We start from the raw sequence: 25,564 nt of genomic DNA on the forward strand, positions 1-25,564 counted from the left end.
CGATATTAATGATGAACTGATGAATGATATAATTTTTTATGGCAAAAGAGATGGAAGGTGAGAAGAAAAAGCTGAAGAGAAATGAGAACTGGAAGAAGACGAAGAAAAAATGAGTAGAAGAAAATGATTAGCGTGAATAAAATCGTACAATTGGAGCACGTCGTAAAACATGACTGATCCAATACTGTAAAAAGAGAGACAAGGAAAAGAAAACGAAATTGAATAGAAGAACAGAGTGAAAAAACAGAGAGGTTAGGACCAAAGAGTAGATTACATTCCATACCATTCATTCTTTTTATCTTTCTATAATGGCAGACGACTGAGAATGCACTGGGAGAGAAAAACTAAGAGAATGAAAGAAAAAAGAGAAAATTAGGTGAAGGGAAAAACAGTGAATACAAGGGAGACAAAGTGAGATAGAGAGAGAAAGATAGACACACACAAAGAATACAAGAGGTAAGAGGTTTGTGTATGAGAAAGAGAGAGAGGAGAGAGAACAAGAGTTGGTAATAAAGAGAGAAATTGACTTCATTTCAGAATGAACAAAGACTGAAAGGTGCTCATAAAAGTTCTCTGGTTGGGAAAAATTGTCTGACAGTTCTCTCAGACTTTGGGAAGAAAATTGCTTTTGAGTAGGAAAAAATACAATTTTTCATTTGAACCTTGAATAAATACATTACATTACTTACCACAGAAAACGTATTCAGTCACACAGATTCAATCAAAATTGTTTATTGGTGTATTTTATTTAAGACTGCAGATTCAAGATTGTTTATTTTATTTATGTATTTATTTATCTGATCATATACAATTATTACACTTATATGAGAAGTCACAACGGGCTTATGCCCAAAACTGTCCCTTTTCAAATTTATACTACAGTCCAAATCAAAATGTAGGTTAAGCTATTATCACTTATTTCAATTTAAACTTCAAAGCACAAACAAATCTTCAATTTTATTTTATGTTAATTTTAGTCTACGCTAACACCTATCGTAATTCACTAGTGCAGTGTTTCTAAACCGTATTGCTTCATTTTTTTTCAAATCAAATTTATTCATAAAAAATCACATTACAAATTAGAATACTATAACAATTAATAGAATTGAAACAATTAAGTTTTATGCATTGAATAAAAGGCAAAGATAATTCATACAATAAAGATTCATCTATACAATAAGAACATCATAAAAATTATAGAGAGAAAAAATAAGGTGACCTTGTGCTATTCCTCTCCAAAATTTAGATAAGGTAACACATAGTCCAAAATAGGTTGAGTCTTGTAGTTGTTCACTTCACAAAAAACCACTTTATACACTTCACAACTTTATACAGGTATATTTCACTAGACATCCTTGAATGTTTATTTATTTCCGCGACAAAATCAATCAAGATGTAATTTGAAATTCAGCCACTAGATGGTTGCAGCTACTGACTGGGTCACAAGCCGAGACCAAGCCCCGCCTACTTTCTCCTGATTGGTCGAAATGTTTTTCGAAAGACCTAGTTCTAAAGTCTTCCGGTAGGTGTCAGTAATAACTGGGTTGGGAACAATTTCTCAAATGGCTAGAATTCAAGTCTTCCATTCCCTGATTGGTCAATGATAAATCGAGGCGTATTCTCAAATTTTGCCACAACAAGGCAGTTATGGCAGAATATTCTAGGTAATGCAGAACGTTTCAGCATAGAGAAACAATAGTACAAGTAGATACCACATGGTATAGGGCATTTATGTTGCAACTTTTACTGTTATCTCAAGCTGATAGTCCACGTAGTTCTTTCACATGACGCTGGTAGTCTCTCATATTCTGCCGTACACTCTTACCCGGTCAAAACAGTAAAAATCGACAATAATCGACTTGAGATAACAGTAAAAGTTACGACATGAACGCCCTATACCATGGGATATCTACTTGGGCTATTGTTTCTCTATGGTTTCAGTTATGGTAAGAAACATGACATGATGGTAATGTTCCGAATGAAACAAGATGTGACTAAATCGGCGTTGTCAAATAGTGTGGAAATTAACCTTTACATTTTTTTTTTTTTTTTTTTTTTTTGGTTTGTAAACAATCTTTTTTATTGCCAAAACAAAATTACAGTATTATAATATATTAAGTTACAAAGTTTTAAACAAATAAGCAAAACTCAAACTTAATTATTAGATCAAAACTTAATTTATCTTTATTTTGGCGACTGCTGGCATAAGTAAGAACTTGAGAGCCAGCAGTGAGTCTACATTATTAGATTTAACAAGTTTAGCGCTTAACTAAAATTTGTAGAATACTTATTCTATTTGGTTTTTTAAATAATTATATATATATATGATTGAACATCATCAAAAACTTACGAATAACTAAAGAATACTTAAGAGTAACTAAATCTATTGTAGCGTTAATTTAAAAAAGAAATTCCTGTTTATCCACTCTTCCACAGTTTTGTGATATTTACCAGTTTGTTTTTCTATAATGAAATTTGACGGAACTAAGTTGATGAAAAGATTACAGTAATAAAAGAATTGATGCCTACATGTAGTGAGCTTGATCAAATGCATATTGTATCTATTGAAATGATTTACTCGCATATTGTAAGGGGTAGTGCGAGCTGAAAATAGAGAGTGATTCTTGTTTATGTAGAGTATTACGGTTTTCATGAACGTTTGCCTCAATGTTGGTACATCAAGTTCAATAAAAATATCTCGGCTTGGGTACAAACGTGGTCTCCCTAGAGCTGCTCTTATAATATGTTTTTGGAGGACAAACAGTTTTCTCAAGTGCGTATCAAAAGCTCCACCCCACACCTCAATGATATATTGGAATAAGGAATGTGCATATGCAAAATAAATTTTTCTTATTATCTCCCTGTTTTTAATTTTATTTATTTTATAGAAAATATAGATGAGATATTTCAATTTTGAGCAGAGGTACTCTAGGTGAATGTTCCATTTGATATGGCGATCTACAAAAATACCAAGATATTTTATAGATTGCACTCTTTCCAAAGGTATATTTTCGTGGGCGACCTCATTCATTATTTGGGTGCCATTGTTATTTTTCTTTGATTTTTTTATAGAAAGTTCAAGATCTATTGATGGTTGACCAATTACGGTGGGTGAGAAAGTTATATATTTAGTTTTCTTTGCATTTAGGGTTAGTATATGATCTTCAAGCCATTGTTGAACTATTTTCAAACCATTATTTGCAACTTTGAACGTTTCTTCCCATGTGTCTCCGCTAAAAATCAAAGTTGTATCGTCGGCGAAAGATAAAATAGTACAATTTTCAAGGTTTAATTTTAACAGGTCGTTTACATAGATTAGAAACAAAATCGGGGATAGTACTGTCCCTTGAGGAGTACCGAACTGAGAGGTGTAACTGATGTCTGTCTGTCCATTTAAAGTGAGATACTGTTTCCTATTCGACAAGTAACTTGAGAATAACTTATTCACAGAACCTCTTACACCCACCCTGTCCAGTTTATAGAGGAGTATGTTGTGAGGAACTGTATCAAAGGCCTTGGATAAGTCCATAAAAATAGCCAGTGTTTTTTTGTTTCTATTAAAGTTATCAAAAATTATATTGTTGAGATGGATTACCGCATCTTTGGTTGAACTATTTGCTTGGAAACCATATTGATTGTTGTCAATGATTTTATGTTTATCTAGGAAACTCATTAATCTGATTTTCAAAATTTTTTCTAGTATTTTAGAAATATTACTCATTAAACTAATCGGTCTGTAACTATCCGGGTTTCCAAGGTCTCCAGTTTTTGGTAATGGTATAATTTTAGCTTCTTTGAATTTTTTAGGGAAATATCCTTCGCTCAAACATTTGTTAATATATGAACTAAAGGTGAGGTTATAGAGGGTGATATTTTTTTGAGGAAAGGTCCTGTAAAGTTATCAACACCTGGTGTAAATTTATTCTTGAGTTGATCTATTAATAACTCTACTTCATAATCGTTTGTGGGAATGAGGAAGATACTTTTTACATTAGGATTTGCTATTGACTTGGGAATCTCTATATTGTCTGTATTATCAGTTATCTTTTTAGCGAACGATTCTCCAACACCAGCGAAATATTTATTAAGAGTAGTAGCATCTAGATTTATTGATTTTGAATTTTTTTTCAAGTCGAGTATTTCATTAATGTATTTCCAGGTTTTTTTAGAATCGTTTTTGTGTTCCTCGAATTTACAGTTAAAATAATCAATCTTGCTTTTTTTTATCAGAGTATTGAGTGTATTTCTGTATCTCTTATATTGATTTATCAATTCTAAGTTATTGGGGTTTTTTAATAATTTTCTATGTAATTTATCTCTCTCCCGTATTGACGCGACTAAGGCTGGAGTAATCCATTTTTTTATAGGTTTTTTCTTGTTACTTATTTTTATGGTTTTAGTTCTAGCATGAGTTAGGTCTGTTAGTTTTTTAACAAAGTAGTCCACCATCTCGTCAATATCCATTGAATCATATATCTCTTTCCATGATTCTTTTTGTAAATCAGAGATTAGATTTACATAATCAATTATGCTTTTTGATCCTACATCGATATGTGCTGGTTCCTCATTAATATTCCTATTGAAATGCAGCGAAACACTGAAATGGTCCGTAATATTTGTTTTCAGAATAGTCCCTCTAACAACATTATTATTGTTATTATTCTCTCCTCCCTTGTAAAATATGTGATCGATACAAGTACTGATGCCATTTACAGACCTAGTTGGTTTATTGATAAAAGATTTGAAACCATTAATATGCATTGTGCTCAAATATTCATTTGAAAGGCTATTATTAGTAAGAATATTTAAATTCATATCACCCAATACTATTATGTTGTAAATATCTTTCATACTTTTCAGAAATTTGTCTAGACTTTCGATAAAAGTTTTTAAGTTGAGGGATGGTGAACGATATATTGTAATTATTAAATATTTCACGTCATTAATCCAGCAAGCCATACCAATGCAGTTAGCTTCCTCAATATGGACATTAATAAGCTCAGTTTTGATATTATTTTCAATGAACAAGCATAATCCATCACATTTCGAGTGTTTACTATTAGCATGAAAAACATTGTAACCATCTAAGTTATAATTGAAGCAAGCATCGTCTGTGATCCACGTCTCGGTTAATGCAATCACATTGAAGCGAAACTTTATATTACCTATGTAGTGCACCAATTCCTCAAAATTTTATTAATGCTTCTGATGTTGGTGTGTAGAATATTTAATTCCATGCCAACACTCTCAGACTGGTGAGGTAAAAAACTGAAAACATCATTTACTTCGATTGTATCGTGAAACCCTATAAGGTCGTCAATATTCCAATCAGACATAAACGTAAGAAAAGTGAATAAACGTATATTTTGTAAAATAAAATTTCAAAGTGGTTAAGAAATTAAAGTAAAATGAAAAAATATAGAGAAAAAAGTATCGGTTTTCCGATGAAAAGAAAAAAAAATAAAAATCAGAGAGAATCAAGACATGGCCAGCCCACCGGTCCAGACAAAATGAATGTATGTACATCGACTTGAAACCTACCAATTTAGTTCATGCACAGAAACCTGTGATCAATTCCATTTGAATAAAATAAAATAATATTACTGAGATGATAAGGACAAACAGAGAAGTGGAAATCAGCATTAATTTAATTGAATCAATTGTTAGAAAATATTTCCTGAAAGATCAGATTTTTTTCAGATTCAGGCCTACATACTCAATATACGGATTGCCATGTGAAAGATTTTTAAAATGATTTTGCTAACCAAAATTTTTTCAAAAATACATTATCTTGATTTTTATCAATGCGTATTAATCGGATAATGTTAAACAGGAGATCTATTTTCAATCCAAGTATTATTTTATCAATATTAAAGGCCTTCAATTCTTGAGATTCAGAAAGTAGTAGCAACAGAGGTAATCGTGTCAATAATCCTCATCAACTAGCGTACTAAATATACCTTGTAGATAAGATAGGAGAATTCATCATTTTTCTCATAATGATAAAATATTTTCAAATTATAATGATTTATTATTAGGAGTTATTATTCTCTCTTGACTAGGCTACAGCAAATTGAAAAGCAAAGAATAGTAATTACGTTACTACAAGTAATAGGCCTAGCATATTGGCAAAAAAAAACAAAACAAAAAAAACAATTGAAACCTTTTCCACTTAATTGATACATTATTCTCAATTGATAGAATATAATTAATAATTATCGTATAGAATATAATATAATTATCATAATTGGAAGATAGCGGAATGGAAATTATTCCTAAATTTATTTCAACAATCATACGCAATAATAAATAGTCTATTTGAGCTCATCAAAATAAACAATAATTTACCTTGAGCAAAGTGATAAGAAACGTAGCCAAGAGCCATACTTTGCAACTGAAATTCAAATAAAATAATTTATAATGATAATACTCCTCCTTCTCTCTAATTAACTATTTCATTGAACGTTAAAATGTTAACTTAATCTGGACAAACAAATCATGGTTTTATGTGTCATAATTGGTATTTTCTTCATACAGAAATTGATCTATATTATTTCTTACTTACACCGACATTGACCTTATTTCTATTTGTGAGCTTGTTGAGGTCCTCCTCACACCTGATAATATTAACAGGACCGCCGTCCTCGTACCTGACTTTGATTCGGCCCACTCGGTCGATCCACACATGTCGAAACCCATTCTCCCGTTGTATCATCTTGGCTCTGCCGAACAGCTTACGTCTCTCCGCCGTTATAGATTGGTTTATGTAGATTGGACTATTTCCCTGCATGTTGATATGTTGAGTTGAAAAGTCTCTACATTCTTTCCTCTTTTTGAGCAAGGCATCCTTATCTCCTCGACAGACAAAACGAACAATGATGCCGGGCGCGGTGTTGTCTCTTCTTCTGGGGAGGCGATGACATGCATCGATCGATCTGCGGTCCAGCTTCACATCCAATGCTTTCCCGATCTCCAGTATTCGACTCTGCACATCCTCGTTCTGCAACTCCGGAACACCGTATACTTCAAGGGTATTTCTCCGACCATATTGCTCCCGATCGTCATCTTTCATCTCCAATTCCCTAATTTTTCCGTTCAGAACTGAATTTTCATTTTGTAGTTCCCTAACAGTTCCTCTTAGTTTAGCAATTTCAGCAGCATTTTCATCCAAGGTCTTCCTACAAGCGGCTATATCAGATCCCAACTTTTCCAGCAACTCATCCTTAACCCGTGTTAATATACTATTTAATTGATCGACCGTTAGTGGATTATTGTCGGTACTTGAATTAGTGTTTGTTTTTGCCGGAGCACTGAGCTTGTTTACACCTGAGATAGATTTTACTGGAGTAGAGTCCGAATTGGCACGTTGGCGACGTAACTCACTTGAACATTTTTTACAAGTCCATGACTTTCCTGTGTCTTGAAATAATTCCAGATCATTGTCGGTGAGCTCAACACATACACCATGGAACACAATATTGCAGCTCGAACATTTTATTTTTGATGTTCGGTAACATTCAAAGTGAATTTCACTTATATTCATCAATATAAGTGAATATAATCAATGAGAAACACTGCACCAAGTGTTGCAAATATGAATATATAATAATTTATTCATCATATATTCATTCAATGATAAAGGGCTTGCTTGAGAAGCACAGATTCAAGCTTCATTCAACAGATTTGGTTGTCTGCGATAAAAAATACAGCAATTTTGAACAATTTTGCAACGCCGACATCTTCTCCAAGTCTCAAATTTGTTTATTTAGAGTATAGTGAAGATACTGAATAAAATAGAGTATTAGATAATATCGGTTACTAAATATTGAGGTATGATGGAGAATAGAAGAACAGGATACGAATAATAGCAAAACAACAACAGAAAGAGAGAAGAGATGAGAAGAAAATGTAGGTACGGTAATACAATTAGAAGATGAAAGAAAGAATAAAATCAAAGAAGTGAAAAAGATGTGAATTTTTTGTTAACAGCTTCAACTACAGAGAACAATTTGAACAGATTTTATACCAAGGATAAGTAGGTACTTGGCCAGTTTATTGTTATAACTATACAATATTATTATTGCAGAGAAATATAATGGCAAATAATGATTGTCGAGGATGATGTAAAAAATGGCGACAGAATTGGATCTCAAACTGCATGCCAAGTTTTCTAAGTTTTTTCGACGCTATTCGATTTCCAATTTTTTCCTGCACTTAAAATGTCCGGCGAGATTATTACCGCACTGACTTAACGTTGAGCACCTTTTTCAAGCTTCTTCTTCTTCTTCTTCTTCTTCTTCTTCTTCTTCTTCTTCTTCTTCTTCTTCTTCTTCTTCTTCTTCTTCTGCTCCTTCTTATTTTTCTTCTGCTGCTGCTGCTCCTTCTTCTTCTTCTTCTTCTTCTTCTTCTTCTTCTTCTTCTTCTTCTTTTCTTTTCTTTCTTCTCTTCTTCTTCTTCTTCTTCTTCTTCTTCTTCTTCTTCTTCTTCTTCTTCTTCTTCTGCTCCTTCTTATTTTTCTTCTTCTTCTTCTGCTCCTTCTTATTTTTCTTCTTCTTCTTCTTCTTCTTCTTCTTCTTCTTCTTCTTCTTCTTCTTCTCTTCTTCTTCTTCTTCTTCATCTTCTTCTTCTTCTTCTTCTTCTTCTTTCTTCCAGCTTCTATTTCTTATTCCTCTTATCCTTCATATTTTTCTTCTTGTATCTATTCCTCAAATTCAGCTTCTTCTTCTTTCTTCTTCTTCTTTCTTCTTCTTCTTCTTCTTCTTCTTCTTCTTCTTCTTATTCTTCTTCTTCTTCTTTCTTCTTCTTCTTCTTCGTCTTCCTCTCAAGTCTTCTTTCCCATATTCATTCCTCCATGCTTCTTCTTCTTTTTCCTTTCTCCTTCCTCTTTCTCAGCTCCTGATTCTCCATCTCCTTAATCTACTTCATTCAAAATTTTCCTGCTCTTTCCTTCATTTCTCCTCTGACTCTTGTTCCGTCTTCTTCTTTTTCTTTCTGCTTTTCCTCTCCCTCTCTTTCAACTCCTCATTCTTCCTCTTCACTTCATCCTCCTATTTCCCTAATCTTCATTCAGCTCTTCCAGCTTCTTCTGCTTCTTCTCTGGCTCACACTCCTTCCTTTTCTTTCTCTTCTTCGAACGATGTCCATCCATTGTCCATTGACGAACAAAGCAAGTCGCTCTCACTCACTCACACCACAGCCTCCAAACGCCTTTCTTTCTTCAGTTACCATTATTTTCATCAACTTTTGCAATTTATTATCATTTCTGGCGAAATTTATGGTCGCGCCTCTGTCTTGTCTGCTGTCAAAGCGATCTCACCGATCGACTATAATCATAGATATAAAACATCGATACTTCAAAATGTCGATTATTCAACCATGGGAAAGGTTTTAATGGCACTGGAAATCGAATTCAGTTTTTTATGACAAATGAAATTCAGTGTAAAAACAATGAGAACTGGAAGAGATTGTAGAAACTATTTGAAATTCAGAAAAAAATTGTCGGTGTTCAAATCACAGCCTCACGAATTAGGGCCAGTTCAAATGAGGCGTTTTTTCATGCGTTTTTGGAGTCGGCAGGGCAGGAAGCTCTCTGATTGGGTTGTCACTTGAAAAACCAGTGAGTAGAAAGTAAATGAATGTAAATTAATCAATATTAAATAATTAATCAAATTATTCAATCAGCTGTACTAATAGTGAAGTGTTGTGTTTCTTTTCTGGCTCAAAATTTTGCAAAATTACTCAAAAATTTCCAATCTGTAGAGATTTGAAATATTTTTGTTTTTAATCAGTTTTTAAATATCAAAATTCAAAATTGTTAGCTTAGTCTTTAGTTTTGAAGTGGAAATTGGACTTTTTGAAGTGAAAGTGAAATCTTAACCTTATTCTTTTTGAAACTTGTATTTGTAAAAATTTGGGAGTAGACAGTTTTGGGCTATGCCTGTTGTCTTCTCCCAATCATATTATATTTATTATAATTATGATCTGTAATGACAATGGAATGAATAAATAAATAAATTTCATTGTATACTCACTGTGAAAAAACCGCTTAATGTGATCTGACCCTTTAGCCCCCGCACACACATAGATTTTTGAACGTTCGGTATTTTGCCGTCCTTATAAATTCTATTAGATTAGACAGATGATTTCAAACAGATCATGTTTGTCAAGTTCCATTTGATCTTATAGAATTCATGGGGACGGCAAAATATCGTACGTACAAAAATCGATGTATGTATGCGGAGCTTTAGTTGAGTGCTCAACCATGGAATAAACATACCATACTTTAGTAGTATTTACCATACTTTTTTAGTACTTTATTAAACATACTTTAGTAGTGCTTCTCTACTCTGTGGCTCAACTTAAGGCTCAACTCACACTTACGCGACTCAGGTCGAGAAGAGACTCGACTCTAGTCGAGAGCATGTGTTTTCAAATGGTGACAGTCGCGGAGACTAGAGTCGACTGGTCTGAGTGTCACCATTTGAAAACAGATGCTCTCCACAAGAGTCCAGTCTCTTCTCGAACTGAATCGCGTGAGTGTGAGTTAAGCCAAAGTGTTCAAACGAGGGTGCAAAATGGGAGTCTTCTTTCATTTAAAAAAATAACCTTTGATTGAATCCTTGACAAAATAGAAGGCTGAACCAATTAATCCCAACTCCACATACAATATTCTTATCAATTCAAAAGTCAAAATAGAATAGCTTATTGACCGAGCGAAGTGAGGTCCAAGATTTGAGTCGACGGTTTGGAATTTCTCTTAATGTTTAAATGTTTGAATGTTTAAATATTTAAATGTTTGAATGTTCAAATGTTTATATGTTGCGCATTTACGGCGAAACGCGGCAATAGATTTTCATGAAATTTGACAGGCATGTTCCTTTTCTAATTGCGCGTCGACGTATATACAAGGTTTTCGGAAATTTTGCATTTCAAGGATAATATAAAAGGAAAAAGAGCCTCCTTCATACGCCAATATTAGAGTAGAAATTAGACTATAGAATTATTCATCATAAATCAGCAGACAAGTGATTACACAGATGTGTGGAGAAGCCAGTCTATTGCTGTATTTCCATCAGGTCTATATTTTCAATCAGGTACTTGTGGATGAGAATACTGCGTGAGGTCTACTGTTCACAGAACTACTAGTTAGTCTCTAGCTAGGTGCTATAAAAATCATGAGAAAAAAGTGTTGAAATACAAAAAAGTGTTTGAATACTAGTGTTATATTACTTACTGTTTATATTTCAAATAATAGAGGGTACTTCAAGTTTCCATATTGTTTTTATTAATGTTTAAATGAAAGACCTTAAAGATGCTATCTCTAACTATCTCTATCTTTAACTCTTAACTATATCTTCAAGGTCTTTGGTTTAAATACTGTATGTATCTTTACCGAATGTTCTTGATAAAAGAAGTACCAAAGTATTAATTAAAAATGCATGTATTATTAAAATACTAAAATTTCCACTGTGAGCCCTGTTGCATGAGAAAATACAAATATTTAGTATTTTAGTAATTCCTATTTTAATAACTAGCTGACTACTAATATTATTAGTTTGTAATTTCTCATGCAATGAGTACTACCTGGTGGAACTCTATTTCTATCTAGGTAAGTATTCAAGAAGTTAACAAAGAAAACTGTCAAATTCCCGATATTTCCCTATCGATTCAACATTCTTTATTCAAGTCAGAAGTCAACATACTTCGTGTTTCGATCAACATCCTCCTCGATTATTGATAAGACATTTTGCAAAATATACTACACAACGAAACGACGCTGAAAACTGAACAAAACTTTTGTAATTTGAACCCCTTATCGATTGTTGTGGTGAAGCCTTCGCATATCTCACGAGATGCCATCTCGTTTTCGGTGCAATTTTTTAGTAGTCTATTTCGAGCAGACCACATTTTTAGTCTAAATTTGCGAACCTGACCACATCTGAAAATGTATGGGGAGTCTAAACCGCAGAGGGAGTGAGAGAGAGAGTTCTGACCAGAATGGTAGAGGGGCTCTTCACCACAGGGGGGGGGGTTCCTGGCCTGCAAACCACGAGACCGAAATTTTGTGGTCAGTCTTTGATCATACACCGACTTGTTCTGTTCTCACATTTTTGTACAACGTACTACTAGAAACTAAAATTGAATATTTAAAAAATTCACCAGAATTTGCCTCCATATGGATAGTTGTCACTATACAGAGTGAGTCATATGTATGGGAACCCTTCAATAAATAATTAGAGACTGTTGTGGATATAATTCTATATCTTTAAGGATAAGTTTTTGGTCTAATACTCTACCTTTTGACATAAAACTGAATTTCAACCCCTCATAAGGGGTCGTAACTCGAATATTTTGAATGTGAACACCAATTGTGTGGTACATCATTTCAAAGACAGTTCTAAAACAAGAACGATGGCATCGAAAAAAATGTTCTATGATACTTTTATCCAGAATGTAGGCTAATTGAAGTTTTAGTTTTTAAGGAAATAATAATTGATAAAGTTCAATCAGCCGCCATTTTGGATAAAAGTATCATAGAACATTTCTATTGATGTCATCTTTCTCGATCTGAAAAGCCCTTTAAAATGATGTATCACACAATGGGTGTTTACATTCAAAATATCTGAGTTACAACCCCTTATTTCTTTAAAAACTAAAACTTCAATCAGCGGCCATTTTGGATACAAGTATCATAGAACATTCTATGATGTCATCTTTCTCGTTCTGAAAAGCCCTTTAAAATGATGTATCACACAATGGGTGTTTACATTCAAAATATTTGAGTTACAACCCCTTATTTCTTTAAAAACTAGAGCTTCAATCAGCCGCCATTTTGGATACAAGTATCATAGAAAATTTTTTTCGATGCCGTCGTTTTTGTTTTGAAACGTTCATTAATATGATGTACCACACAATGGGTGTTTACATTTTAAATATTCGAGTTACAACCCGTAAGTGTAGTTCAACCCCTTATGAGGGGTTGAAATTCAGTTGTACGTCAAAAGGTAGAGTATTTGATCAATAACTTATCCTGAAAGTTACAGTATTATATATACAACAGTCTCTAAGTTATTGAAGGGTTCCCATACATATGATTCACTCTGTATAGTGACTGGACTATCCATATAGTGACACATTCTGGTGAATTTTTCAAATATTCAATTTTAGTTTCTAGTAGTACATTGTACAAAAAAGTGAGAACAAGTCACATTACATTGGTGCTTGCAATTAATATTGTAGTTATGTTTTTTTAATATATTATTTGGATACATGAGAGAAGTCCAGAACTAATTTCTTCATGCAAAATTTCCTTGGCCGGAAAACCTCGTTGTTTCGGTTAATTTTCCAGTTTTCAGCTGTTTCCGCCAAATCCAGTAAGCAGACTGATTCAGATTTCGCTCTAAAATTTGAATTCTTGGTACATTAAATGATACTGTATCAATGAATATAAATAAAATAAATAAAGATGACAGGAGTGTAAAGTGGATCTCACTCTAGTGGTACCATAGAATCTATATAATAAGAGAGAGTAGGGTTGTGTTTGTTCGTGTGTTCGTTTGTTCGCATCAGAACATGTCAACTTGTGGATTGCATACTGGAAAAACGGGAATGATTTAGATCTCCAAATTTCGCACATAGATTCTAAAAATATCAATCTCGTGCACCTGGAAGCCCAAATTTTAATTTCCCTTCTAGATTTTTCAGAATTAATGTTTAAAGTTCATTAATGGTACATTTGATTTCATTAAAAAATCACCAAATCATATGGTCGAAATTAAAAAAGGAACATCAGTTTCTATATTGCTTTCTACCTGAAAAACATAGTTTTGAAACTTCGTTTTCCTGATACAATGTTTAGGCCTACACGTGGCATGGATTATTAATTTTTCAGCTAGAACAATTTTTGGGACAAAGTGCTAAATAAACGTCTACAGTTTCATCAATGCTGTATCGGCAATATGAAAACGCATGCAGTTAATATGTATTTGAATGAAGGTGTTGTTATTTACATAGAGAAATTATATTCCTCCATTTTTATTCAATTTAAATTTCAAAATCATTCGAGCCCTGAGAGAATGTTTAATCTTGCTTAACCGAGGGTGGTTAAAGACCAATTTTAAATTCTTCAAGATTTGATTAGTTACATCAAGTTTTCAGTTTTTCAAGTTTTCAATTATTTGTCATGCTTCCAGTTTGTATGGAAGCAGCAGAAGGTTTATCTTTAAAGGGAAATTAGAAGATAGGTATGATTGGGGATCCTTTTCGAATGATAAAAACAGGTTTTCCGTCACACCCAAATTTTTTCCGCCATTTTGAATCCCAATTCTTTTTTTAATTGGAAGGTGGTCATACTGATTTGCTTGAAATGCAGCATATAAATTCTTAATAAACCCAGGATTCTTATAGGCCTATTTTGAATTTTTCTAGATTTCATTACGTCAAGTTTTAAAAGAGACCCTTGCGAAGCACGGGTTACATGCTAGTAAATAATATATTCCAGAAGTATTCTATTCAGAAGTGAACCTTACCTGTGATGATACATAACAACGTCGAATTGTACCTGATACCAGAGAAAACATAAATAATATATTTTACTTTATGCTGATACTAAAGTTCAATTCCTGAGTCTTCAACCAACAAACCAAACGTTCCTTTGTCCTGCAAGCAGCCACCATCAACTCCACAAAAACAGATCTCCAATTATTTATTTTATATGATACCCAAGAGACTATTTCAACAATTTCAACAGTCTGAAAATAAACAGCAGAATGTGACCGCATAAGGAATTGAGGACAGCAAAAATTGAGAGAAAAACAAAAGTCGACTGAGAAGAAATCGAGTGAGGAGCGTGCATGAAATCGATAATGAATTGCAACCAGTTTATTCTCTTTTGGTCAGCCGATCGTTTTTTGTCAGTCATTCACTCATGTTCGCCGTTTTTGCTCATTTATTCTCTTTGTCTCTCTTTCGTAAATTGCATCAGCTGGTAGTACGATCCACCTGCTCTTTAGAAATGTCGTCTGACAGCATTGGAGTATTATCCAGTTTCCATTTTTCTTTGTGTTTGCTTCCAATTTCTTCTTTCTCTTTTCTTGATCATCCTTTTCATCTTCTGCTCCTCCTCTTCCTTCATCCTATTTTGTTGTTTTCATGTTTCTTTGTTTCTTGATCCTTCTGCTTCTGCGCATTATCATCATCATATTGTTTAATTTTCTCTTTCTCTGTTTTCTTCTTAGTCTTCTGCTCAACCTCTTCCTTCATCCTATTTTTGTTGTTTTTCATGAATATTTGTTTCTTGATTCTTCTACTTCTGTACATCATCATCATATTGTTCAATTATTGTCCATTTTTTTTATTTTTCACTAGCAGGAAACCCGAGCTCCTCAAGGGTCCATTTTAAAGCATGACAAACTGAAAACATGATGTAATGAAATATTGAAGAATTGAAAACAGGCATATGGTTAATTAAGAATTTATATGCAAAATTGCAAGTCCAGTAGGTGAGACATGATGATGTGTCAAACATAATCCTCCTATTCCGGTGTATAAGCCGATTCTTCCCTTTATTATAGTATAGATAACAAAGAATCATTATATTTGAAACATTGTATCCTTGTACAGCATTGAGCAGATAGAGGAAAGTAAGGGCCAAGCAACACAGAGCGTTTCTCAGGCGTTCTAAGACGAGTCGGCAGGGCAGGAAACTCTCCGATAGGCTGATTGGGGTTGCCTTCGGGAATCATCTAATAATCAGCTAATCGAAGAGCTTCCTGCCGTGGCCTCTCGTCTGAAACCGCCCCGAAAAAACGCTTAGTGTGGCTTGGTCCTAAAGATGCGAACAGAACGAATGGGTCACGGCAGAGAAAACTTCTATAATATTTTATTTTTATTTATTTTTTATTTATTAGAACAGTCACAAACACGATATTTGGAAAGAGAAACAGGCAATTGCCCAAAACTTCTTAAATTCCTTGATTTTGGCACATAAATAGTCCAAAGTGAGGTTAAGTTTAAAATTTCTGTTTTCACCAAAGATTAACACTCAGAGAATACACGTATTCGAGATATGACTGATGAATTATACAGATGTATAATACAGATATACATATACAGATAATTTATAATATACAGATGTATTCTGTGGTCGCGCTTTAGCTTTGAGTTTCGATCGATTCCTCAGCTTATAAAAAAAATTATTTTGATGTCATCGTGCTGAAACTCCAACGGGAGACAAGAGTAGAAAATTGTAAAAATTCAGTTAAACTGTAAATATTTAAACTGTTTATCCTTCATCTTTTCCTCTACTAATTTTTCATTATTTTTCTTTAAATTAACTTTCTAATTATCATCCTTAATGGAACATTTTTTAATATTTTATTACTAAGGCGGGGAAACGCGTTTCGTGAACGCGTTTTCATGAAACTTGTTTCATGCAATCCGTTTCACTTGCACATGCATACAAAAGAAACGGTTTTCCCGTCAGTTTCACGATGGATTCCGATGACGATGTGGTCGTCTTGTCATGGTGGCTAAGAAATAAAAAGAAAATACGAAAATACTGGGTACATCCACTGATCACGGATCAAGACCATAGTTCCTCGTTGTTGCGAACTTGCTCAGAAGTGATCCTATCAAATTTAAGGATTTTTTCCGAATATCTTAATCCCTACCTAACGAGGCCATATCCGAGGGCTACTTTGACTGATGAAAAACGAATTCACAATTATCGAATAAATAAAAATGAATACCAGAATTGTTCACTTCTTTTGCAACTGCTTCCCATGCAATCTGTACTTTGTCCCTGTTGCAGTACTCCTTCAGTTTAAAATCATAAAGGCACGGGCGTTTTTCTACAGCTTCGGCCAACTTTACTTAGAATTCAATTTCAATTTATTAAAAACACATAAAACAAGACAAAACAAAATTACAAAGAATTACGAAACAAATAAAACACAATAAAATGTTACAAATATAGAAAACCATGGGCTTTGTGTTTGGGTGTGTTGGAGAAGAGAAAAAAAGAGAGGAAGATACCTAGCCAACTATGGTTTCCCATGTGACAGGCAAAGAAGAGAAGAGAAGTAATGAGGAATAAAAAAGGAGGAATTAAATTCCTGCCATAATTTTCAGAAGAATTAAAGCTATCACACAGATTACAAACAGCTATCACACAAATTTCTACAAATCACACAATTTCTCGATGCGAAACGTGAAACTACAGCTACAGGAAACCGAGTTTCACGAAATCTGGGTTTACGCAATCAAGGAAACTGGAGTTTCATGAAACGCTGTGTGCACAATCCTGTGTAATCTTATCAGTCGATTGCAAGCAACTTTCGTTTCACGTTTCCTGAAACTTTTTTCACGAAACGCGTTTCTTAAAGGCCATTCCACACAGCACGTGGCGTGCGTGGCTGGACGCACGCCACGCCGGCCACGCTAGCCACATGCCAATTCACACCGCCACGACTGTTGCGATGCTATACCGGCCACGTTTCCCGTCAGTATGCAGGAAGATGTCAACTCCGACGGTCCCGTGGTGTGAATATGGATTTTCTTTTGGCTTACCTTGGTTTGATCACTCGAGCAGCAGCAGTAGTAGTGATACTGAGCTGGTTTTATTGTATTTGGTGACAGCACGGGACCAGTGAGTACATCCAATCAATAAAAAAAGGAACACCTATGGCGAATTCCATCATTTAATGCGCGACCTTGAGGCTGACAATGATAGTATACATTCTATACGATAGTATACGTCTAGTTGATATGCCATATTTTTATCTCTTTTCTGATATCACTTGAAAATGGCATAAATGTCCGAAACATGTTGTGATAAAATATTTCAAAAAAAGGGTACTGAGTTGTTATTTTCTTTACATTTATATACGTCTAGTATACGTTCTGCGCATGCTCGGACCAAAACGTGGCCGGACACGTTTGAAAAGATCGCTCAGAGAGCGAACGGTAGCCACGCGTGGCTAGTATAGCAAGCGTTGCCGCGTGGCCGTGGCTGCTATGTGAATTGCTTCATTTGATTAGCTGGGAAGCGATGTTTTGAATAGTAGCTAGCGTGCGTCCAGCCACGCACGCCACGTGCTGTGTGGAATGGCCTTAAACGATGTGCATCCCGTCTAATTCCATAATTTTGTTTGTAATATCAATTTTTACTAATTTCATTATAAAAAAAAAACTTTAATTCTATATCACTGAATGAAATTTGTAAATAGTAATTATAACACGCAACACGCAACAAAGTAACTAATAACTTATACCCCAACACATTTATAGTGGGGAGTATTTATTCATTAAATTATCTATACCTATTAAGAAATTATTCAATGCATAAAACTTCATTGTTTTAATTGTATTAAATGTTATAGCATCCAAATTTGTATTGTAAATTATTTTTATGAATGAACTTTGATTTGATTTGATTCTTTACGTATTTTCTAAGGATGACTGGTAAAATTAACTTCTACTCCTGTGTCTACAAAAAGATAAGTGGAAAGATACTAGCTAACTAATAGTTATAATCCTTTAGCAGACCGTGTTACAACAGAGTAGGTATCAAAGTTAAGTAACTAAAATTACTATTCTTTCTCCATTTCTATTTCCTCTTCTTGAGGTAGTTTTTTACTGACTGGTAGAAACTGAAAGTACGTTTTTACTTGTTTCGCTTTGTTCCAAGTTGGCTGCTTTTGTTTGCTGAGTTTTGTCACGTTTTCACGCAGCCTGCCTGAATACCAACCATGATACTGGATCATAAATACATCGTCTGGCCTATTTATGTTCAAAGCCAAGTTTCGGTCCATCAAAGCTTACGATTATACATTTCGTACAATAATGTAAAACGAGATTATGGTTGTGAATAATAATAATCCGTTCAAGGTAAGTCAGAAAATGGAAATAAATTTGGAGTTTTGTAAAAAAAATATCAAAGCTATGTTCATACTTTTTCGCCCCACTTGGATGTAATGAGCTGGTTTTCGTGCGTCATATGGAGGCCGAAAATGATTGTTTTCTGACCAGGCCGGTAAAAGTTTTGCGGCCCTAGGGCTGTAAAATAACCTTGAAGTCAGCTGATTCTGATTTGATGAGAACGTGTTTACAAAATGGTTTATGAAACGGAATCAGTTTATGCTTCTAGAATTGAATAAGTATTCTGCAATGAGATACTATCATTCTATTTGGATGAATAAAATACAGATAAGATATATCTTATAAACTATTCAAATTCGATTTTCAGAGTAGGATAGAACTTCTAACCTAAACTTCCGATGTCAATGACAACAAGCATGGTTGACGTTGACATTCAGATTGGCCAAATTTCAAGTGTGCTAAAACAGCTGATCAAAAAACTATATTTTCATTATTTGTGTTTATTATTCAAGATTCAAAACATTTATAATAATATCATCTTATTGTCATTTGGAAGAATAAAAAGTTTAAACTCAACCTCTTACATAATTGAACATAATCTTTTAGGTTATTTAGACAAATCAGAATAAAAATTAAAAATACTTGGACAATTTCCTGATATTCAGATTACCTCAGATTTGCTAGAGCTTTGACCTTCCTTTGCTTTCGGAAGTGTCTAATAAACAATAAATTATTCTCATATTTATATTGTTTATTTTTCTGTGTGGCGAAAAATAACGTTCTCACCATGGGCAAAAATGTGTTTCCGACTCTCAATCTTTTCTGGTCCTCGGCCTACGGCCTCGGACTTGAAAACCGATTTCGAGCCGGAAAAGTCTCATTTTCGGCCCTAGGTGCGAAATATACTATCTAATGCAGAGTTCCCTGAATTATTGAGATTTTGATATTACGTAATTTTGTTACCAGTTCTATAGTGAAGTCCACGTTATAATGACAGTATTTGATCAACTTTGGTCTTGCTATCCTTGTCTATCATTCGACAAAGACAGTGGTACTATCCTTTTCTAGATCCACAACGATGAAAATTATGTTTTTGACAGTGTAGAAATATAATTAGTTAATGCAGAGAATCGGCATCGCTATTCTTCTATCTTTATCCACTGCCATTATAACGTGGACCACACTATAGTGAAACTCAAGCAACCTTAACTACATAACCGTGTGATAATTTTTGAAGCAATACCAAATAAATTCAACAGAAATAAAATAATTCAACATGAACTCATTTGAACGATAATCATTGACTTAATTATATGTTTTCACAGTTAAATAGACTAATAAATAAATGGAATCTGAATTTATTTGAAGTAGAGACTTGCACCCTGTTGCACAAAGTCTCTCAACATTTGATCCCGATTAAACGCCACGAGAACCAATCAGAGAAGCAGTCTTCTCAGAAAAATCTTCTCTGATTGGCTCTCCTGGAATTTAACCAAGATTAAATTCTAACAGGCTTTTGCGCTGCTCTTAGAACTGAATAAACCTTCAGAATAAAATATTCTATTTGCCAAATTTCTGCAAGGAAACAAAAGATGAACAAGGTTTAGTTCGTTTTGAGAATCGTCCATAAAATATGTTCCTCAGTCTGTGTAAGTTTGGATGAGTTTTGGAAATCACGTGACTAGAAAACAATAGGCATACACCCGTATGCGCAAGTCTGTTAACTTTTGATCCCGATTAAATGCCATAAGAACCAATTATTTTCAGAAAACCCTTCTCTGATTAGTTCTCGTGGAATTTAATAATGATTAAAATTCAACAGGCTTTTGTGCAGCCGGGGCATAATGTTAGCAAAGATAATACAATACAGTATCATAATTTTCATGCTGTAATAGTTAGTGTAATATATAGTGAGGCTAGACAACAAACGGTCACCCGACCAACCTAGACACCTTCCTCTAGTAACGTATTTCACAGAATTAGATACCAAACTGTATCTAACTGTATCTGTACCTCTACATACACAGCCACTTCCCATAACCTTTCATAATATTGGATTATGTCTATGATAAACTTGAACTTTATATGAATGCCTACAAATAAACACCCAACTTTACGACATAAAGGTCTAATCTTCAACACCATTCAGCAATACAGTGACATTCACTTAAAACTGTCAGTATTAGTTAAATGTAAAGCATTGATGATAACTATGAGGAGTACTGACACTGAGAAGCGAGTCTTCCCATAGTCAACATGGACTAATCTATAGTGAGGTCCACGTTATAATGGCAGTAGAGAAAGATAGTAGAACAACGTTGCCGATTCTCTGTCTTGTTGTCACTGACCTATGAAAAATATAGCTGAAACTGGAATATCTGATGGAAAATAAGCTCATTATTTACATTACTATATTGTTAAAAACTTTTTGTGTAGTTGTGAAGTTTGATATTGTGGTAATTATTCATATTGAATGAAAAAGACTAAGAAATTGTCAAAAAACCACTGATTTATTGATACTTAGAAAGACATGTTTCGGTTATTACACCATTGTCAATCTCTGATAATTTTAGAGATTGTCAAAAAAAAACACTGATTTATTGATACTTAGAAAGACATGTTTCGGTTATTACACCATTGTCAATCTCTGATAAACAGAGATTGTTTATCAGAGATTGACAATTATGGTGTAATAACCGGAACAGGTCTTTCTAAGTATCAATAAATCTGTGGTTTTTTGACAATTTCTTAGTCTTTTTCATTCAATTGTTAAAAAACGATCAGGCAACGTTACGGAGCAAGAAAAGGATAACGCTATCTGCTTTGTCGAATGATAGACAAGGAGAGCAACACCAATGTTAGACATATACTGCTATTAAAACGTAGATCTCTCTATGTGTGGAAGATGATACGAAAATGATACAAGGATGATAGACAAAGATAGCAACACCAATTTTAATCAAATACTGCCATTATAACGTGGACCTCACTATGAAAGATGATACAAGGATGATACGAAGATGATACAAGGATGATACAAAGATGATACGAAGATGATACAAGGATGATAGACAAAGATAGCAACACCAATGTTGACATATACTGCTATTAAAACGTAGATCTCACTAGGAAGATGATACAAGGATGATAGACAAAGATAGCAACACCAATTTTAATCAAATACTGCCATTATAACGTGGACCTCACTATAGAAAGAAGATAGAAAGATGATACAAGGATGATAGACAAGGATAGCAACACCAATGCCAATCAAATACAGTCGAACCTCTCTATAACGAACCTCCACTTAACGAAATCCTCTACACAACGAATTTTCATCTGGTCCCATGACATTTTTGAGTGTTCGCTGCTTATTTACCTGTATTTAACGTATTTCGGACCTCTCAACAACAAAGTATTCTCTTGACTTCAACATACAAAGTGTAGTGTGTATATAGGAAGCAGACGGTTATTTTCAAGGAATTGTTTAGTTACAGCAGAAAGGTCAACTGACTAAAAATAATGGCAATTCAGGTAGGAAGAAGATAGTGGGTAGAAGGGTGGTAGACAGTCAATAGAGGGTGAAACACAAGTCGGAAATTGAATGCAAGTTACTGGAAATTGAATTCCAAGAACTTGTCATTATTGTAGACCAGGCAGGTGAACGACTGGACTTCCCCGTTCTTGCTTTTGTCACACATTTCAATTCTTTAAACTGACTATGATGATGATAGCTGTGACGGAGCCTGAGGAGAAGAATCCATCAGATCAAGAAGTTCTAGAGGCTTTCAAAATTATCAGGCTAGGATTAAAACTGAAAAATAGTGTACCAGATATGTCTGACTGTTTCAATAGATGTGAGTCGTTTATCAAACATGATTTTTTTATTCAAATGCAAAATTCAGCCGAAATTTACTCACTTTTTCAAATATAAAACATTAAAAAAATAGGAAAGTTGAATTATTATAGTATTTATAGTGAAGTTATTGACAAAATAACCGTATTTTGCGTTCCATCTAATAGTAGTGTAAAGAGTTGAAAAATATTGCTATAGACTATGTACTTTGAGTAAACTCTACTAATAGTAAATCAAGCTTTCTGAAAATAAATTGGTGAGTTCACTTACTTATTACATTTTATAAATATTCAAAAAAAATGTTTTTTTTTATTCTGAACTGCATGAATTTTCAAATTTCCATATTAATATTGACCTAATAGGTACCCTACCTACGTTCGCGATGATATATATGTTCTATGTACCATATTCATTTATTTACCGCCGTGATACGATATTATAAGATCCATAGGATCGTGGCAGTTTTCTTGACAGGAACCTCTCAATAACGAATACCTCTCTGCAGCGAATTTTTTCTCGGGATAATCGACTTCGTTATACAGAGGTTCGACTCTGTACTGCCATTACAACGTGCACCTCACTATAATATCTGGTCTCTTAGTTACGTTCATATAGAACCTATATCTAGTTCTATATTTCTTAAGATTTCTAGATGAACCATGAACCTATAGAAGCATGTTCCTACCTAGATCCTATAGAAAGTAGGCTATCTATGACAGCTCAAAGTCAACCCAGCTCATGTGTACTTGCAAATCTGTCTATACGATCATGTTCAGAAATTCTTTTGAAACTCAGTCATATAAATATTGTCAGTTCGTTTTATCGATACGCCATGTTTCTGTGGCGAGGTGCTCTAATAGTGTACCATATGACCACACCCTTCTTCACTGGCCGTCGGTGTAAATTTTGTGTAAAAGACCTTTAATGGATGTGTGCTGGGTAGGGATAATGTGAGAATGGTCACACCTTAGTCAATGTTCATGGAAAGAGCTTTCACTTAGCTGCTCGAACAAAGGGATTTGAAATTAAAAGTGAAAAGACTTTAAATTGAATTTTGATTAAATAATTGAGGTAATTTTGATTCTCTTCAATGAAATCCTGATTGAATGGTGAATCAGCACTGATAATACAAATAAATGAATAAATGAATAGAAATATTGAACTGCATTTATTCAGGAACAAAATTTCAAGTTTTTATGTTGGCATCTATATTTACTTTCCTTGCCCTATTACCATAGGTGAGAAAAGTATTGCTTTCCGAAAAAAATTAAGGTACCTCAATTTCTAAATTTCTATACGTTTCAAGGTCCCCTGAGTCCAAAAAACTGGTTTTTGGGTATTGGTCTGTGTGTGTGTGTGTGTGTGTGTGTGTGTGTGTGTGTGTGTGTGTGTGTGTGTGTGTGTGTGTGTGTGTGTATGAGTGTATGTGCGTCTGTGTACACGATATATCATCTCCCAATTAACGGAATAACTTGAAATTTGGAACTTAAGGTCCTTTCACTATAAGGATCCGATACGAACAATTTCGATCAAATGCAATTCAAGATGGCGGCTAAAATGGCGAAAATGTTGTCAAAAACAGGGTTTTTCGTGATTTTCTCGGAAACGGCTCCAACGATTTTGATCAAATTCATACCTAAAATAGTCATCGATAAGCTCTATCAACTGCCACAAGTCCCATATCTGTAAAAATTTCAGGAGCTCCGCCCCATCAATGCAGATAGATTCCCAATTATCAGGCTTCAGACACAATTGAAACAAAAAAAAATCAAGTGGAGTAGATTGAGCATGAAAATCTCTACAATTAATGTTCAGTAACATTTTCACCTAAAATTGAAAATAAGCTTTAAATTCGAGAAAATGTGATTATTCAATTGCAAATTATGGTTGATTCTATTAAATCATTCACTATGAAGAGATAGCAAACCTCATGTTTGTTTTCAGCGTTATTGCCCTGTCACCAGCTGGCTCAAATCTTTGAATAGTAGACTTGAGATGCGCGGAACACTAGCGTCAGGTGATCAATTTTCATAACGGCAAGGAAAGTTGTGTGAGTGCGCCACACCAGATTTTTTCAACTTCTTCAAAGAAAATATTCTCAAACATCTGTATAACAGAGAGGGATTCATTTTTAAACGAAAATGATTGAATATTCTGAAAAACTAAACTTGTCTCGAACTCTACAACAACCCAACAATTACAGTAAAAACTCAGAACATCGCTAAATTGAAAATAAAAAAGGCTCAGACCCAATTGCCATGTTGTCATCTTGTTATCGGTTAGTATACTACCTTTGTTTCAAATGTTCAAGAAACCTTTTTGCTTCAGCTTTGGCACTTAGAACATTTCTTTCAACAATACTTCTACGTGCCAAGTTTAGAAATTGAAAGGGAAGAGAGAGAAAAATGCTTGAAAAGAGAAAAATATTGTAAGAAACGAACTCGCAAAGTAAAGTGGAGAAAGAGAGAGAAAGAAACGAACACACAAAGTAAAGTGGAGAAAGAGAAAGAAAGAAACGAACTCACAAAGTAGAGTGGAGAAAGAGAGAGATAGAAACATAAAGATACAGAGATAGAAAGAGAGTGTGTGATAAAGAGTTAGAGTGAGAAAGAAACTCAACGGTCACGTACAATACCGATTTAAGTTGTGGTTTACAAGAGATTACCACAAGTATACTACTGTTTCTTTTTCATTTTTATTCTCTTTTCCAATTGTATTTTATCACAGATACATTTGCGAATGCTGTACACCTTTGAAAAGTGTGAAGTATGATTGTAAAAGTGGAGCTTAACCCTTAAACGCCCGTGTTACCATTATGGTAACAGAAGC

General features: G+C 34.1%; 2 protein-coding genes across 2 annotated transcripts in view; both read right to left on the reverse strand.

Moving 5' to 3' along the window:
- Positions 1 to 25,564, reverse strand: part of LOC111054878 (interference hedgehog) — a 215,318-nt gene that overhangs the window by 96,586 nt on the left and 93,168 nt on the right. The window lies entirely within an intron of this gene.
- LOC111049281 lies at positions 6,551 to 7,072 on the reverse strand. The gene has a single exon (XM_022335316.1). It carries the CDS (start codon positions 7,070 to 7,072, stop codon positions 6,551 to 6,553), a length of 522 nt encoding a protein of 173 aa, XP_022191008.1.

The sequence above is a fragment of the Nilaparvata lugens genome, chromosome 11 (genome assembly GCF_014356525.2).
Source record: "Nilaparvata lugens isolate BPH chromosome 11, ASM1435652v1, whole genome shotgun sequence".
In the NCBI taxonomy this organism is placed as follows: domain Eukaryota; kingdom Metazoa; phylum Arthropoda; class Insecta; order Hemiptera; family Delphacidae; genus Nilaparvata; species Nilaparvata lugens.